The sequence below is a fragment of the Saimiri boliviensis genome, chromosome 8 (assembly GCF_048565385.1).
Source record: "Saimiri boliviensis isolate mSaiBol1 chromosome 8, mSaiBol1.pri, whole genome shotgun sequence".
NCBI lineage: Eukaryota > Metazoa > Chordata > Mammalia > Primates > Cebidae > Saimiri > Saimiri boliviensis.
This window is the reverse complement of record NC_133456.1, coordinates 86,491,415-86,509,714: the sequence shown is the minus strand read 5'-3', so window position 1 is coordinate 86,509,714 and position 18,300 is coordinate 86,491,415. Positions and strand designations below refer to the sequence as shown.

The 18,300-nt window shown below is 51.6% G+C and overlaps 1 protein-coding gene across 14 annotated transcripts in view; it reads left to right on the top strand.

The window, feature by feature from the left end:
• The window catches only part of MTMR14 (myotubularin related protein 14), a 52,680-nt gene extending 34,380 nt beyond the window's left edge, over positions 1-18,300 (top strand). For 3 of the 14 annotated variants that reach the window (XM_074404829.1, XM_074404828.1, XM_003927103.4), the window contains 8 exons: positions 196-272; positions 519-555; positions 3,145-3,215; positions 3,993-4,051; positions 4,219-4,357; positions 5,250-5,429; positions 13,332-13,487; positions 17,039-17,638. In XM_074404829.1, the coding sequence (XP_074260930.1) occupies positions 196-272; positions 519-555; positions 3,145-3,215; positions 3,993-4,051; positions 4,219-4,357; positions 5,250-5,429; positions 13,332-13,487; positions 17,039-17,222 (903 nt within the window). In that variant the 3' untranslated portion in view covers positions 17,223-17,638. Of the gene's footprint in view, positions 1-195; positions 273-518; positions 556-3,144; positions 3,216-3,992; positions 4,052-4,218; positions 4,358-5,249; positions 5,430-13,331; positions 13,488-17,038; positions 17,639-18,008 lie in introns of those variants that run through there. The other 11 variants (XM_074404831.1, XM_074404830.1, XM_003927104.4 and 8 more) reach the window with 6 other exon arrangements.

Below are 18,300 nucleotides of genomic sequence, written 5' to 3'. Positions count from 1 at the left end.
CCAAGCTCTACTCTTTGGGTGTTTTAGGATTGTCACTAGACAGAGATTGGGGCATGGGATGTCATCACTCAGAGCAGGTGTGTTTAACCCTGGCCTTTGGGGTGTTCCTTAGCCCGTGTTGTCACTGGGTCTGATTATGGTTCAGCTCCTGGGACGAGAAGAGGGTTCTGTCACATCTCCTGTGGTCTCTTCCAGGATGGACTCATCCACACATCCCTGAAGCCCGCTGAGATCCTCTACCTCACTGTGGCCTATGACTGGTTCCTCTTCGGGTAAGCCTTTGAGGGAGTCCGGTTTTGGTGCATTGGTAACAGTTTCCGTAAGTGAGTGGTGTGGTGGCTCCCTTGACAGGGGTCAGAGGTAAGAATTACTCCACCCCTCAAGAAGGACCGAAGCTGCTGATCACGCCCCACCTGCCATGCTGGTGCCAGTGACACAGTCTGTGTCTGGTGACCCTGTCCCTTTGGCCTTCTCATCTTGGTGCTGCTGACTTTGCCTCTCCACCCTCCTTTTTTCAGGCACATGTTGGTGGATCGGCTCAGCAAAGGGGAGGAGGTGAGTACTGCTTATGGCTTGTGGGCACAGCTCAGCACTGAAAGAGGGGCAGGGGCTGGTCTGTCTGCGTTCATGTTTTAGGGGCAGTTCCTTGCCCTGGCATGCAGGGATGTAGCTCCCTGTCCTCTCCTCCTGAGGCAGCATGGCAGGACAAGCACCAGCATAGTAGCTGTCTGTTCTGGGCCTCGGGATCCTGTACAGTGGAGCGAATACATGCCCACATGTCAGGGTGAGCAGTTACATGGTGGCCTTGGCTTTCTGTGATCTTCCCTCTCACGGGCCATTTGTTTTCTCTGCTCAGTTCTGGAACCATCTGACAAGTCCTTTCTGTGCCCCTTGTCTCTGCAGCTAAAACGCGGCAGCACTTCTTTTCTCCATCCTTCCATCACACCCTTCAGCCACTTTTCAATGTCAGGGCGCCCAGCAGCAGGGTCCTGCCCCCGATGGCTGCCTCCAGGTCCCCTCTCCTCTGGACCGCCCCCTCTTTCCTCTTCCCACGTACTTAGCACTCTCCCCGATGCCCATCGCCTTCTCTGCGCCTGAATTCTGTTGGCCACTCTCCGCGGCCTTGCCTGTTAGTGCCTGTTTTCTGAGTGTGTCCCCTAGTTGGTCCCCTTACTGCCTGGATGACATTGGGTGATGTGCTTCACCTTGAGTCTCCTGGTGTCAAGGGTGCTACCTCACTAGGAGATTGAGGCCAGACGCCCAGCATGGAAGCTGTCCCATAGTGCCAGCTCCTTCTCTTTGGCCCCCACTCCCTCATCTTCCCGAAGCATCTTTCTCGTCTTTCTCACCCTCGTGAGGCTGCATCCTTTCTGGGCATCTTATCTCGTGCCTCCTCCTTTTGTTCCTCCGTCTCAGCTGCTCCTCTCCCCTTCCAAATCTCTTCTTCTGAACACTTATCGCATCCGCCAGGGCTATAGAGCTCAAAGCCTGTTCCTCAGAGGCCTCCGTGAACTCCCTCAGAGGCAGTGACTTTGGCATTGAATTCGGTGCTTCAAGAAGCGTCTTTAGGGGCCGGGCGCGGTGGCTCACGCCTGTAATCCCAGCACTTTGGGAGGCCGAGGCGGGTGGATCACGAGGTCAAGAGATCGAGACCATCCTGGTCAACATGGTGAAACCCCGTCTCTACTAAAAATACAGAAAAATGAGCTGGGCATGGTGGCGTGTGCCTGTTATCCCAGCTACTCAGGAGGCTGAGGCAGGAGAATTGCCTGAACCCAGGAGGCGGAGGTTGCGGTGAGCCGAGATCACGCTATTGCACTCCAGCCTGGGTGACGAGCGAAACTCCGTCTCAAAAAAAAAAAAAAAAAAAAAAAAAAAAAAAAGAAGCGTCTTTGTAGCCTCTCATTTTGGGACTCTCCCAGAGCTCCAGGACATTCTACCTTCTGTGTAGTCTCCCTTCCCCTACAAAACAGACTAGGTCTGCCTTCAGAGAGCGGGGCTGAGCCAAGTGGTGTCTGAGTTCGAGCCCTTGGCATCTCTCCATGTTGACAAGAGGCCTTCCTCAGCTTCAGGGTTCATCTTGAGGACCTTTCTGTTATACCCCAGACAATCCAGACACTGATGTGTCCAAAGTAAAAACCTGGGCCTATTAATTAAACATCACTGGTTCCTCTCCCCACCTCACCTTTGAGGTTCAGTGAACATATTAGCATATTAAAGGCTACAAAGTCTGTGGTAAAAACACCTATTGACTCTTATGTAACACATCATTTTCATCCTGACCCCACTTGGGCAGCCCTCTCCTTGTCGGGGGCACCTCCTTCCCTGGGCACACAGAGATAAGGAACTCACGGGGCTCATGGGATGCCAGGTGAGGATTTCTCTGAGGAGGGGCTCATGGGCCAGGCCTTTGGTAATCACCACAGAAATGGAAGCCTGGTGTGTGCTTCCTGGAGGCCCCTGGGCTAGGCACTGGCTGGAAGGGAGAAGAGAATTTGCTCATGGAGGTGGGGTTGCGGCTGGGATCAGGAACCTCCTGCCTGTGCCTGCCTCACACTTAAGACCTGACCCTCACAGCTCCTCAGCAAGGGAGGCTCCAGGCCAGATAGTGGCTGCCCACACCGCCACGGAAGAGGAGCACCTCTTGAGTACATGGAGAGATGCCAAGGGCTCGAAATCAGACCCACAGTTCTGACCCAGTATTTCTGGGCACTTCCCCTAAAAAATGTGATTCCTTTCCCTTCCATTACGTTCCTGCCTCGTCCATTGTTTTCCCTGTGCCCAAGTTATCTCTCTCCCAGCTGTCCTTCCCTGTTAGCCTCTCTCCCTGGGGATCTTAGAAGAGGCGAGAGGGCATTGTTTCACTTTATCCTTTTTAACCACTTGAGAACACAATGTGTTGAATTTGGCCATGGTTTGTAAAATCGCTTAATCTCTGGCAATCCCAGGAAGGAAATCCTTTCTTTCCTTGCCCCTTCCCAAATGCATGTGCCAGGCCCTGAAGGCCCCTGTACCACCCACACCATTTATGGACCAGCACCCCCACAGAATCCCACAGCAGGATCACTCCAGCAGGGGCCTCTCCTGGGAGTTCTGCCACCTCGGTTCTTCTCACTGTACATTGCCCTTTGGTCTCTCCTTTAGATTTTCTTCTTTTGCTTCAATTTTTTGAAGCATATCACCTCTGAGGAGTTCTCTGCTCTGAAAACCCAGAGGTAAGTGTCATGCTAGGCCAGGGTGCCCTGAGAAGGGCTGGTCCGCAGCAGGCAGAGGCCGGCCACCTCATTCCTGCCCCGCCTCCCTGCTTGTTGGGCTGGTCCTCCCTCCGGCCTTCGCTCTGAGGCCAGCCTAGGGGTCCTTGCTGAGGGCCCCTGGTGAAGAGGCTCTTCTGCAGAGAAGGCCATACTGGGCTCAACTTGGAGTCATACTAGCAGACAGGCTTTGGGACAGATGAGTGGTCTCTGACGACCAAGAGAACAGATGTGTTGCTGCAGGAAGAAGCCAGCCTGGAAGTAGAAGGACTCTCAACTCCTGGTGCACCCAAGCTGACTCTTGCCCTCCATGCCCTGCAGCAGAAGGCATGGCTGAACACTGTAACCCCCTACAAAGGGGCAGAAGGCTGCTTCTGGCCTGGGAAATGCAGGAGTCTTGGCTGGCAACTGCCTTGTAGGAGTTGGGGTCTTGCCTGAATTGGTTTACCTTCCTAATCCGAGCTACAAACATGTTGGGCCAGACTTGAGCTCTGAGGGTACAAGCTGATGAGGAGGATGCAGACCTTGCTGGCCTCAGAAATCTGCGCCTGCGTGTTGGACGGAGCCTTGCAGGGTGGGTCCCAGAAGTGGGCCTGGTGTTTTATAACGCTTCCTAGAGTAGGGCGTCTCCACGAGCTGCCAGTGAGTTGAGCTGCTTTCCAGGGCAGGCAGGATTGGGAGTTGGGGGGCAATAAGACCCCAGATAGATCTGGAATTTACTGCTCTAGGTTCTGTTTCCAGGAGGAAGAGTTTGCCAGCCCGGGATGCAGGCTTCACCTTGGAAGACATCTGCATGCTGAGTGAGTTCTGGGCCCCGACAGACTTCCCTTCCTCCCTGCATCTTCCCGAGTACAGATCAGGCAGGAACTGTTTGTGCAAGTTTTTTTCCTGGTTCTGTGGTGTGGAAAAGGTGGGGGACCGGTAGTGGGAGAAGAACACTCTGACTGATGGCACTGGCCTCTTTTAGGACGAAAGGACCGTGGCAGCACGACCAGCCTTGGCAGCGACTTCTCCCTGGTCATGGAGAGTTCCCCAGGAACCGCTGGAAGCTTTACCTATGAGGCCGTGGAGCTGGTCCCAGCAGGAGCGCCGACTCAGGCAGCTTGGTAAGGGGTCAGACTGGGACCCAGGTCACTCACAGCTGTGGCCCAGGGCTATCAGCACCAGGGAGCCAGGCTGGAGCCCCAAGAACAAAGGGGGCCCCCAACAGAAGAGCTGAGAGGATAGCTCCATGCTCCTGCTGTCTCTACTGGGCCTCAGAAGCCAGCCATCTGGTTGGTGAAGGGCACTGCCTGTGGTGGCCCAGGAGCATAAAGGGCCAGGGCTCCCTTTGGGACGGAGAAGCAACTGGGCAGGTAGGGCAGGGGGCAAGGGAGGCTGGTATTGGAGGAACTCCTTTGTATCATTCACACGGGAGATAGGGGGCTGTTTTGGAAAAAGAAAACCAAAAAGGTGGGTGTAAGATGATAGGGAATTGGGAACTTGTTTGAGGGTCAGCTCCTTTGAGAATCTCATGAAATTGAGACCCTGATGACTTTCACCCTAGACAAATGGCCCAAGATGTTGCATAACAAAGTCCTGAGCAGTGGCTCATACTTGTAATCCCAGCACTTTGGGAGGCCAAGGCAGGAAGATCATTTGAGCCCAGGAGTTCAGCCTGGGCAACATGATGAGACCCTGTCTCTTAGTTTAAAAAAAAAAAAAAAAAAAAAATTTTGCATAACATACGGAGGTGGGCAGTGACTGAACTGTGAGAAATCATTTTCCAGCACATACTTCGAGGCCAGTAGGCTGGTGTGATTTGGATGCCACAGTCCCTCCATAAAGACCCAGCCCTGCTGCCCATGGCCCTGAGCTGGAGAGAGAGTTAATGTTTACCTACTCCTGTGTGACGATTTCCCAGTGGAAGTAAAGGCTGGGCTTGAAGTTCAATGAGGGTGGGCAGAGGGCTTTGCCTGCTGTGGCCCCTGGCTCACAGCCCTGCTCCTTCCACTGCAGGAGGAAGAGCCACTCATCCTCTCCACAGAGTGTCCTCTGGAACCGGCCACAACCCTCAGAGGACCACTTGCCTTCCCACCAGGGGCTGGTGGAAGCCAGGTCTTCCAGCTCCTCATCCTCAAACCATTCTGATAACTTTTTCAGGATGGGTAGCAGTCCCCTGGAGGTCCCCAAACCCAGGTGAGGAGCTCCAAAGCCCTTGCTATTGGAAATGGCTAGCTTTCACCCTTAACAAGATGAAGGTCGGGGGCCAGCACCTGAACTAGGGTCTCAGGACGGGGTTCCTTGGTGTGTCACCTGGTGAGCAGTAGGCATAGGGGGCCAGAGGAGCAAGCTTATAGGCCCAGTATTTGAAGTATGGGTTAGCGTTTGGTAACAAAGCAAGGGCTGCTTTGTAGAGTGGTTTGAGGCTCCTTCTTCCTGGAACCCTGGCAGAATGCAGGGGAATCCAGAAGTGCAGTGGCTGTGATCTGATGGATGGGGAATAGGGGCTGCCTCTGCTTGTTACCTTTGGCAGATCCCAACCTCCTAGGCACACCTCCCATTGTGATTGAAGAGCCGGATCTAGATTCTCAGTCCCTTCTGGCTCACATGTCATGTCTGAATTGGTGGGGCAGTGAGAAAAGATGTTAGGGAGCTGAGCTAGATGTGCGTGGCTGGGACAAACCATGGGTGACTGCACACCTGGAAAGGGAGCAGCTCAGCCAGGATGGTCATGCCAGGGCCATGGCTGAAGGGTGCCGCCGGAACGGTACTTCCTGGGTGAGTTTAAAGCTGAGCACGGGCCGGAGGCTGGGATTGAGGGCTGGTCTGGCACTTGGGAAAAGCATTTTCTACCACTTTTTCCATTTCATACCCCCAACAAAAGAATCCTGTGAATTGCTTTTTTCTAAAGCTTTGAGAATCTCTTGCCTTTCTGGAGAGAACAAAGCAGTGTGGGACTTCAGGCCCTTACTGAATTCCAGGGAGAAAAGGACATTTAGAAGAATGGGCATGAGCTTTGGAGTCCATCCCAGATTCAAGTAGAGCTCTGCCACGTCATGTCCACATGATTTTCAGACTCAGTTTTGTTCTTGGTAGTAACAGGTCTGTTAAGAAGAAAAACATTCTGAAACTTCTGGAAGCCTCCTCCCATACCTACCCTGTGATTTTTTTTCTTCTGGGCCAAAACAGGCAATGAAGGAAGATGGGGAAGAACATCCTCTGCACCTAGGCAGGGCAGATAAGTGGGAGGCAAGTGGGTGCTCCAGAATGTTCTGCCCACAGGGGCCCCATGTGCTTACCCCTCTGGGTGAGCTCTTCAGCTCAGAACACTACCTGAGTGCTGGAGCTGAGCCTGTGAAACCACAGCCACACACTGTCTGGCCCATGGGAGGTGTGGTCAAGTGGCAGGGCAGAGACGGTGCCAGGCAGACAAGCCCACGTGCTGGTTCCCCTTCTTGTCTTCCATGTGCATGCCTGCTGCCACGCCACCCTTGTCTGCACCCAGCTGTCCTCAGGGCCACTCTGGGGCTGCAGTGGCACTGTGTGACCCTCACTGTTCTTGGCTGTAGCTCTAGGCCATGGTCCCTGCCTCCTTTTCTGCCTGTGCAGCATTGCTGAACAACTAGGGAGGAAACTAGAAGATTCCTTTTGTCATCTGGGTCCTGCCTCAGTCTTAACTGCCCAGACTGCAGTTCGTTCCCACACAGAGGGCAGCATCCTGTCACCCTTTACCATGCCCTAGCTCGCCCTCCCCTTCTGCCTGCCAAAAGATCCCACTTTCCAGTCTTGTGATAGTGTCCCTCAGTCACAGGTGACTTTCCTGCCTGCATGGCATGGCTCAGGCTCTTGTGGCCAGTCCAGGATGGCCACCAAGGCCCTCTCTCAGGAGGCTGAGGAATATTGGGATTGTCCTCCTCACCTCAGATCCCTGCACACTGGGGCTTGGCCAAGCCTGGGTTAGCTGGACCAAGATGGTTGCAAGACTTTGAAAAGTGTGGGATGGGCTGCTGTGAGATGTTTGATCCTTCTGCTGGTCTGTTTGGGGGATTTCTGCCTGGAGCCAGGCTTCTGACTTGGATGCCTGTTGGTCAGAGGTTTTGAAAGTCTAGATTATTCAGATTTGGAGCATTCTAATTATGTATTTCCATTACCATTAAAATTAATTTAGTCTCTTATCTTAAAGTGCCTAAGGGATCCTGTCGTTAGCTTCCCTGCCTTTTAGGTAACAATAGCCAATCAGGTCTTTAATGTGGTAGGAAAAGCTGTATGGAAAGAAAAACCTTTTAGTGAAGCTGTCTGTGACAGTGAAAATTCTCCTAATGTGAATTCTCTGGGTTTTTATATGCTCCAAATTCTACAGGCATCTCTCTTTTAAAGCAAGATTCCCCCGTGGAATGAATCTGTGAAGCTTTGTTTAAAGTTAAGTAGTAGGTATGAATCAGGTTGGGAAGAAAGTTCTGTGGGGTGCCGATTCTTACTAACCCCCCAGTCCATACCCCTTACTAGCAAGCCTGGTGGTTTTTAAGCATTGTTAACTTGCTGCTGCAGCTTCTGATTAAGTTACATTTCTGGACCATTGTTAAATCTCTCATCAGTGACAAGGTTGAGGGCTGGGAAGGGCCAGGACCAGTGTTCTGAGCTGCATGCCTCCCCCAGCTCTGGTTAGCAGGTCCCTCCATTCTGTGTGGCCTTGGCCTCTGCTCCAGAGTCACACGTCCTTTAGGAGTAGGGGGGTTGCTAACACAGCAGTGTCCATGCCCAGGGAGGTATGGTGCCACCACTGGGCCCAGCTTGAAGCCAGGCTGCCTGAAGAGCAGATGGAGTTCGCTAGGGATGCCCAGCAGCAACACAGGGACCACCCTCCGCTGCCCAGTGAGCTACTCTTCGCCCAACCACCACCACCACCTGCTAACTACTCTTTGAGCAATGAGCTCTGTCCTAGGCCATCTGCTTGTGGGTGGGAGCAGGATATGTTTAGATTAGGTGATAGCCAGGTCCCCTCAGAGCCTAGGATTGTACGTCTTAGCTAAAGTACTAACTCTATGTGACTTCATGACATGTCACTTGATGACTTTGGGTTTCCATTTTCTTAACCTGTGTAATCAGAGGCTTGGGCAACTCCAAGGTCCTTCCTAGCTGTATACCTTCAAGCCTTCTATATTAGCCCTGTCAGATGACTTCAAATGCAAGTAACAGAAAACACATCTCAAACTGACTGAAACAATAAAGGAAATGCATTTACAGTCAGCCCTCCATATCTGCAGGTTCCACATCCATGATCAACCAACCAGATTGAAAACATTGAAGATAACATAAACAATAGAAAGTAATACAAAGGAGAACATGCAGTGTAACAACAACGTACAGAGCATTGACATTGTATTAGATAATCTAGAAATGATTTAAAGCATATAGGAGGATGTGCATAGGTTATATGCAAATACAAGTGGTTATATGCAAATACAGTGCAGGGATTAGGGCTGGTAACCCCCATGCAATTAAAATCTCTGTATAACTCTCACTTCCCAAAAACTACAGATAGCCTGCTCTTGACTAGAAGTCTTAGCAATAATGTAAAGTCGGTAAACACATACTTTGTATGTTATGTCTATTATATACTGTATTCTTAGGTAAGCTAGAGGAAAATAAAATGTTAAGAAAATCATGAGACAGGGAAACGATTTCCTGTGCATTCAGTAGAGGTGGATCATCATAAAAGTCTTCATCTTCCTCGTCTTCATACTGAGGAGGCCAAGGAGAAAGTGGAGGGAGGAGTTGTCTTGCTGTGTTGGGCAGCAGAGGCAGGAGATAATCTGCATATGAGTGGACCCGTGCAGTTTATGCATGTGATGTTCAAGGATAAGCCATGCTGCTAAGGGACCTGAGCATCCGAAGTTTGGTCCTGGAACCAATCTCCTGCAGATACAAAAGAATAACAAGAAGTAACTGTGTATGGAAAAGCCTAGTGGAAAAGCAGTCTTCGAGTGGAACTTCAAGGTTCCAGCTCTGTTTCCCTGTGGTTGGTTCCCGTTGCCTCCTTCTGCATGTCAGCTTTGTTCAGCTAGCTTCTCTAATGGTGGCAGAATGGCTGACAGCAGCTCCAGGAAGACACCCTGCTTCCTGTCTCACATCCAGGGGTCACATGATTTTTTTTTTTTTTTTCCAGTTATAGATAGAAGCTGTGTGCTTTACTCTCATTGGAGGTTATGTGCTGGTCCATGAACCAATTCCTGAGGCACCCACCCCTTAGCAGGAAGGAAGATGAGTGTATTATCAGCAAGGGCTTTGGTCAGACGTGGATTTCAATCATAGCTTTGCAGTCCTAACTGACTTGGAAAGATCACTTCCCTTCTGAGCTCAGTTATTTTATCCTGTTTTTAAAGGAGGAAAATGATTCAGGCCCTCCTAAGTTTGTATTTAAATGAAATAATGGGCTGAACATGGTGGCTCATGCCTGTAATCTAGCACTTTGGGAGGCCAAGGTCAAAGAATCGTTTGAGCCCAGGAGTTCAAGACTAGGCTAAGCAACATAGTGAGACTCTGCCAATACTAAAGATAGATTGGATGGATGGATGGATGGATGGATGGGACAGGACTGGACTGGACTGGGATGGATTGGAATAGACGGAGTAAATACTCATAGTAGGAGGCCCAGGCGCCATGGCTCATGCCTGTAATCCCAGCACTTTTGGAGGCTGAGATGGGTAGATCACAAGATCAGGAGTTAAAGACCAGCCTGGGCAACATGGTGAAACCCTGTCTCTACTAAAAATACAAAAATTAGCCAGGCATGGTGGCACATGCCTGCAATCCCAGCTACTCGGGAGGTTGAGGCAGGAGAATTGCTTGAACTCAGGAGGCGGAGGTTGCAATGAGCCAAGATTGCACCATTGCACTCCAGCCTGGGCAACAGAGCAAGATGCTTTCTCAAAAAAAAAAAAAAAAAAAAAACTGCCCATAGTAGATAACCTTTTCACCAATGCTCAGTAAACTGTAGCTGTGGTTAAGGACTTGGCTTTGTTAGTCTGGGAGCCTGTAGGTCCTGTCAGAGCACTAGGCAGCTGCATAAAAGGCCAGATGCCCACCAGACCTGTGTATTGACTGGGCTGAGCCAGCTCGGTTTGTCTGAGTATTCTTGTACCCCCTTCCGGAAAGGACTAGCTAAAAGACACCTTCTCTGAGTTGGTCCTCAGCAGGGCGCTTGGGGAGGTGGGAGCCGGTAGGAACTACAACTCTGGGTGCTGTGAAGAGGGCTCTGGGCTGCATCCAACTAAAGAAGTGAAATGTTGCTGAGCTCCCACCCTCCTAGGCAGAGGTCCTAGCCACTGGGATGTGGACAGGTGACCTCTGAAGCCTTGTCAGCTCCGCCACCCTCCAGTTTGAGGGTTGCTTGATCCCATGTTCTCTCTAGTCCTGTAGTAGGAGAGCAGAGGCAGTGGAGCTTGGACCCCTCTGTTTGCTGCTCTGTTTGCACTTAGGTAGGGATACAGGGCAAAAGAGTTTGGGCTCTTATTGAAGTTGGTTAAGTTACCTGTGTTATTAGACTGACTGGAAGGCTTTTCCTCCCTTCTCAGTGTGTGGGCACAGGTCCTTACTCCTTACTTGACGCTCTGTAGGTATCCCCTGAAGCCAGCTAATCCATGGTGGCATTTGTGAACACCCTCCTGCTTAGCATTGAGAGCACTTAACCCCAGGAGCTGAAAGGTCACTTTGTAGCCTTTTCTTTGACAAAGGCCTCAAGTAGGAATATTCCTTTGTAGCTGGTGTGCTCACTCTTGAAAAATCCCAGGGTTTGCAGAGGATGGCTGCTCACTGAGAGATGCCTCTGTCCCCTGGGATAACACACCCTGCTGCTGTCTGTGCTGCCTAATCCGTCCGAACCCCAAGTGCAGTTCTTGGGCCAGTGTTACCTGCTGGGACATGGGGGAAGTAAAGGGAAGCGACTAGCCCAGGGGACCTGGAATCCTTGAGGGGAACCCGTCAACAACTCCATCCCATTGGTCATGTTTCCCTTGGCAGTGTTAATCTGGATCTGGAGGAGTGGTTTTGGGACCTGAGAAACTTCCCCACGCTCCCAGCCCCAGCTGTGCCTCCTCCTGGTCAGGATCCCTTCCATTCCCTCAGCATCCTGGTTTTTAGTTGTTACTTTCCCACAAGCTGCCAAAACTGCAAAAGATTCTACCCTACAGCTTGAACAATAGATGAGATTTGTGGAGCGAGGCTGTGCCTCAGGGTTGTGCCAGCTGAAGGCCTGGTGTGACCTGGAGGGGGCACAGGGCAGGCTGCTCCTGGGGAGCTGTCTCTTTGATTTACAGACTGCCTGTACCCAAGTTTCTCCATCTAGAAACAAGGAAGCCCTGCTCTGTCCAGGCCCCAGGGGCTTCCATCAGGTGACAGACCATGTCCTGTTCTCATCCCTAATGCTGCCATCATGTACCTTCTAGAGTTTAGCAGGAATGATGAATGTGGCAAGTCTGTATGTTGTAGGGGGTTCCGATTTATGGTAGCCTTAACATAGAAAACCATCTGTTTTCCCTGGTCCCAAGGTGGTTCTGTTTCAGGACAAATGTGCAATCATTCTTGGTTTTAAAAATCTCTTCTTGGCCGGGTGCAGTGGCTCACACCTTGTAATCCCAGCACTTTCGAAGGCAGAGGCAGGTGGATCACCAGAGGTCAGGAGTTCGAGACCAGCCTGGCCAACATGGTGAAACCCTGTCTCTACTAAAAATACACACGAAATAGCTGGGCATGGTGGCAGGCACCTGTAATCCCAGCTACTTAGGAGGATGAGGCAGGAGAATTGTTCGAACCCAGGAGGCAGAGGTTGCAGTAAGCCAAGATCACATTGTTGTACTCCAGCCTGGGTGATAAGAGTGAAACTCTGTCTTAAAAAAGTCTTATTCTTGCACTCACTAGCTATGAGACTTTAGGCAAATGTCTTCACCTGCCTGGGCTGCCGATTCCCCATCTTACATTTGGGGATGGTTAAGGATTGCCAGAGTTGCAGTGCCTGGCCAGCTGCACTCCGGTGGCAGCTGCTTGAGGATAAGACTGGCCTGGTGACTGGTCAGGCTGTCACCTCAGACTAGGAGCCCTTGATGCCAGCCAGCTGGGGGTGCCAAGGCCAGTGAACGTTTTTCTCCACTCCCACCCACTGCTCTTCATTCCTGTTTCTGGGTCCCTGTTGGAACACCTCCTGCTGTTCTTAGATGAAAGAATAAAGGGTCAGGCATCAAAGATGATGTTCCTCTGGGGACTGGGACCTGGGGTAGCGGGTGGAAGGGCCTTATTTGATGTCTCCCTGTCTCCGCCCTTACCGCACTGGCTGGACTACTGCCCAGGACAGAAGAGGGGGGTTGGCTGTGAGTGGGGAGGAGGTGGAAGCAGTAGATTCCCAGCACAACTTTCTTCCTCCCACCCCGCAAACCTCCATCTGAAGAAGGCCTGATGAAGCTGTCAGGCTGCCTGCCTGATTCATCCCTTCCCTCTGGGCATAGCCAGTGAGTCTGCTGGGCTGATGCTTCTGAATACAAACTATGGCACCTAGAAGGCACTGCAGAGAAAGGGGGATCTCAGGGCTCTCATTCCATCACTCTTCAGTCTAGGTCATACCCTCCACAGCCCCCAAGAGGCCTGATCTGTCTCCTCTGATAGGACCTCAGTGGCTCCTGGGTTCTGTGTTGCCCACCCTGCAAATCTGCATGCCAGGAAGCATGGGTGACCCGGCTTCTGGGTCACCTTCATTTGGGTGTTAGCCTTGCTGCCTTCATTTGGTGCTGTGAGATTGTCCTCGCCTTGTTTACTCCCAGTGCAGGCATGCCCTGGCCCCAGGCTGTGGCTCCCATTCACCTCTTGCTGCCATGCTTTGTTCTCATTTTTTGCTTCCACAGTAAGTCTGCACAAAGTACCGTCCTCACTGCTGAGCTTACCTGATGATCTGTTCTTTTCTCTCAGTCACTACTTGTCCAGCATTTTTTTTTTAGACTTTTGGAGAAAGTGGCTGACAACAGAACCTAGCAGCCATCCCCCAGCCCCCTCCAGAGCCTGTGCAGGCATATGACTGACTGCATCCTCTCCCCTCTCTCCTCTCTGCCCCAGATCAGTGGACCATCCCCTGCCCGGATCCTCTCTCTCCACAGACTATGGCAGCTGGCAGATGGTAACAGGCTGTGGCAGTATTCAGGAGCGGGCTGTCCTGCACACAGACTCCTCTCTCCCTTTCAGCTTCCCGGATGAGCTCCCTAACAGTTGTCTGTAAGTGTCTTGCTTGAGAAGGCAGGATGCTCCCCTGCCCGTGTGAAAAGCTGGTGAGCAGTCAGGAGTGCTGGGTAGGAATGAGGCAGAGGCTGGCGCTCAAGAGCTGGCCTGGCCTCCTGCCCTCCCCTCCCTCAGCTGCTGGACCCCTGAGGTATGAAGGAGGCCTATAGTTGGTCAGGAAGTGCACTGGTTTGTGTGTTCATTCTGTAGCCTCTAAAACCTATCCACTGGTGTCTCAGGTGTACCCAAAGGGAAAGCTGCTGGACTGTAAATATAGAAGATTCTATTTCTGTATAAGCCTTTGCCTGACATGAGAATCATTTGAAGGCAGAACAGTGGGATAGTGGAGGTAGGTGTGTGGTGGAGGCCAGAGCCAGAGTGGTGCTGGGTTAGCCCAAGGCTGTGCTCCTGAGAAGAATCTAGGGTTACTTGCCATCCCCACCCGCCTTGTCTTTTGTTTTTGCCTCTGGGCAGGAATAAGAATTAGATGGGAATTCTAGATCCCACACCTACAAAACCCTGAATCTCCAGCTCTTACAGTGTGTCCACCTGACTGAAGCGGCTGCCTCTGGGGGAACCACCTGTCCCTGGCCTGTTCTGCTGCTTCATGGATGTCAGGGAGGAGAAAGCCTCCGGTCGCTCAGGGAGCAAGATCTGCTCCTTGGGTCCTCACTGCCCACACCACAATCCAGCTCATCCCCACCCATGTTAGCAGGTTGGAGGCAAGATACCCTGGAGAGTTGGGAAGGAAAAGGGGGTCCTGGAACCTAGCGGAGGGCAGTCAGGAGCCAGTCAGACCTTGAAATTCCAGGATGGCACAAGATGTGGCCCTGCAGCTGTGAAGTCACCAAAGAGCTTCTGAGGTCACCGTGTCTGGCACAGCCTCCTCTGCAGCCAGCTCCTAGGCCAGAAACAAGATCTCTTAGATTTTTGAAGGGTTAAAAAACAATTGCACCTTTCTGTAGGGACTTCCTACTTCAGCCACATTTGCTCAAGAGCCATCTCTGAAGGAAGCACAGATATCCCTGTTTGACAGCACCCCTCCCTTACCTGGGGTTAGCCACTGAAACAGCCAACGCCGGCCCCAGGTCACCCAGCCTAGAGCCTACAATTTAGGCCCCAGGCAGCACGCTAAGCTCCTAGCTAATCCATTAGTTCTGGAAGGGTCTCAGAGAAGGGCTGGATTCTGTATGATCTCAAGGCCCCAAGATTGTGGGATGCAGTGAGTTGATTCCTGTGAAGACATGCAGCATGTGGGTTCACACTTGAGCTTTGCTATCAGAGAAACTTAAGTCCAAATACTTGCTGCTCTACTCAGTAGCTGTATCTTCAAGTGTCAGGCTTGCCGTTTCTGAGCCTGTTAGCTCATCTCTCCAGAGGGAATGGCACTGTGGTACCTCCTTTGCCTGGTGTGTGTCCTTAAATAGATCACAGATCCTCTCCTGTTTTCTTGTGTCTTAGTAGGTTGTGGTCTCTGTCCCTTCCGCCCCCCAGAAATGGGCAGCCATGGCAGGGGGTGGGCAGGACAGTTAGAACGCTCATGTATGCATCTTTGGTTGTCCCCCTGTGAGTGTAAACTATTGGTCTATTTCTCCCTTGTATGCTACAAGGAGAAGCTGAGGCAAACATGCGTGGCCTTTGGACTGTGTGAAACCTAATTAGAAAGTAAAGATCTCGGGCCTTGCTTCTCCCCCAGTTGCCAGGGAAAGACTTCGGCACTGTTCCTGGTAGTGCAGGAATGCGATCTCAGCTCCATGTTCTTAGTGCTGCTGCAGGAGTGATTTGACTTTTCTTTGCCCCAGAGCCTACTGCTTCCGTACTTCACATTTCACTCCACCAATATGCTTTCCTTAGAGTCCCGTCTGTCTCCCCTGCTTACTTACCCCAGGACTGTCATTTATCCTCAGACCTCCCTCTGCTCCCACAAGCCCTGAGGTACAAGTCATTGAGGCTTTGGGATTCTGCTGCCTCTGACAGATTTCCAGGGAGGGACTGTGCAGGATTGGTTTCTTGGGGACAGATTTGGAGCAAGATTAGTAGCCATGGCTGGTCTTACTATTTAAGTGGTTGGGAATATGAGGGCTCTTCTCATATAGGTCTGTGACCCCTAGAGAGGGCCTTCCAGGGACTCGTCAGAGAAATGCCATGTGAGTACCTGACCTTTGAGTCCAGAGGTTGGATATAGCCGGCACCACGGACCTTTTCTATTAAAGGCCCTTTGGGATGTCACACAGCCTCATGTGGAGTCATACTTTCATAAGCCTGAGTTGCGTGTACTTGTTTCCCTTCTTAACTTGTAATTCCAGGGTAAGGAGAGAAGAGGGGCTTTCATCTGTGATCAGAGCCTACAGAGGCCAAGAGAGGAAAGGGGGATAGAATCAGAACACAGATCTTTCTGGAAAAGCCAATACCCTTTCAGCTGTTTACCTGAGAACCACAGTGACTGAAGGTGGAGCTAAAGCCCTAGAGGTTTCCAGTGGGGAACCCTGGCCTCACCCTGGCAGCAGTGGGTTCTTCCAGGGCAAGAGCTTCCTCCTAAGATACGACATGTCTAAGCCTCAAGGCTGAGGCCTTTCTTTTTTCTTTCTTTTTTTTTTTTTTTTTAAACACAGTCTCACTCTGTCGCCTAGGCTGGAGTGCGGTAGCGCAATCTGGCTCACTCTAACCTCTGCCTCCCAGGTTCAAGTGATTCTCCTGCCTTCAGCCTCCCAAGTAGATGGGATTACAGACACATGCCACCATGCCTGGCTAATTTTTGTGTTTTTAGTAGAGAGGGGTTTTGCCGTGTTGGCCAGGCTGGTCTTGAACTCCTGAGCTCAAGTGATCTACCCACCTCAGCCTGCCAAAGTGCTGGGATTACAGGTGTGAGCCACCATGCCCAGCCAAGGCTGAGGCCTGTTGCCAGATTTGGGGGGCCTCCTTACTGTTAGGTGTAAAACAGAGAACTGCTGAGGAAGATTCCCTCCTTCCTTCCCAGTGACCGCAGACATAGTTATTTTCCCAACAGATCAGGTCAGGCCAGGCATGGTGGCCCATGCCTATAATCCCAGCACTGTGGGAGGCCAAGGTAGGCAGATCAGTTGAGTCCAGGAGTTTGAGACCAGCCTAGGCAACATGGCAAAACCCATCATGGTGGCACGTGCCTGTAGTCCCAGCTACTTGAGGGGCTGAGGTGGGAGGATGGCTTGAGCCCGAGAGGTTGAGGCTACAGTGAGCCCTGATTGTGCCACTGTACTCCAACCCGGGCAATAGAGTGAGCCCCTGTCTCAAACAAAATTTTTTTTCTTACTTAAAAAAGAAAGGTTAGTGCCACGGTAAGAGTTCCTGCTGTAGGTGGGAACAGTAGCCTGAAGGTTAGAGGAATAGTTTAAGGGAAAACAGGGCCAGATATTTGGGGCCTGAACCACAAGGATAGTGTGACCACAGGACAGACACTGGCCCTGTGCAGTCAGAAGCACGAGGACTGGTGGTGTGGAGGGAAGATGAGGATGAGGATGCTGGGTCCTGTCCCAGGGTAATGTCTTTGTTTTCTCTTTTCCTCCCCGTAGGCTTGCAGCCCTGAGCGATCGAGAGACTCGGCTGCAGGAGGTGCGCTCAGCCTTCTTGGCTGCTTACAGCAGCACGGTGGGGCTTCGGGCAGTAGCCCCCAGTCCCTCTGGTGCCATTGGGGGCCTGCTGGAGCAGTTTGCCCGTGGTGTTGGACTCCGGGGCATCAGCAGCAATGCCTTGTGAAGAAGCCAGCCCATGACAGTTTCCTGCTCCTCTCTCAGCTGAGCCCTTAGCAGAATCAAAGCCATGCCTGGCCAAAGGGGTACTTCCAGGTCAGGGGGAAATCTCATTCCCCCTTCTCCATCATGTACATGGCAGCCCCAAAGCTGAGCAAGGCCAAAGACAGGGTTTTCCAACCCCCAGCCTCTTGACTGGTGACCACCACCCCTTCTTGTCACTGTCTCCCACCCACCCCATCTTTGCTGGGATTCCCATCAACTCTCAGAACTATGTGGGATTTCCCTGGGGCCTTGCGGAAGCCGTGACTTCACAAAGACCCTACCTCTCAATTCTTGTTTCCTGGGGAGGAGGGATCACCTGCACTGAGAATGAGGCAGTTTGACACAGATCACAAAATAAAATTGAAGTCTTTTTGAACAGCCCCTCTCTCTTGGGTCCTCATTTGGTTGCTGTCTTTGTGGAGCTATTAGGAAGGTTCTTGTTGTCCTTCCTTGTGCTAGACAAGGGATGTTTAAGTGGAGGGCAGGTAAAACAGGAAGAGAACTGGGGACAGGTGTACCTCCCCACTCATGAGCCATGGTCATCCCTGCAGTGGCAGTGGGGACAGTACTCAAGACTATTAGGAGTAGTGGTTCTCAAGCCTAAGCAGGCCCTAGTCACCTAGGGGGCTGGTTTAGCTGTGCACATTCTCTGGGCTGCCTGAGCTTTAGGCTTAGGATTGCTAAGGAAGTTTCCTGGGAATGAAGAGGTAGAGGATCTTGATCTTTTTTTTTTTTTTTTTTTTTTTAGGCAGTCTCACTGTCACCGAAGCCGGAGTACAGTGGTGCAATCTTGGCTCACTGCAGCCTCCACCTCCCGGGTTCAAGTGATTCTTCTGCCTCAGCCTCCCAAGTAGCTGGGACTACAGGCATTCGCCACCATGCCCAGCTATTTTTTGTATTTTTAGTAGAGATGGGGTTCACCATATTGGCCAAGCTAGTCTCGAACTCCTGAGCACAAGTGATCCACCCGCCTTGGCCTCCCAAAGTACTGGGATTACAGGCGTGAGCCACTGCGCCTGGCCAGGATCTTCATCTTTTAA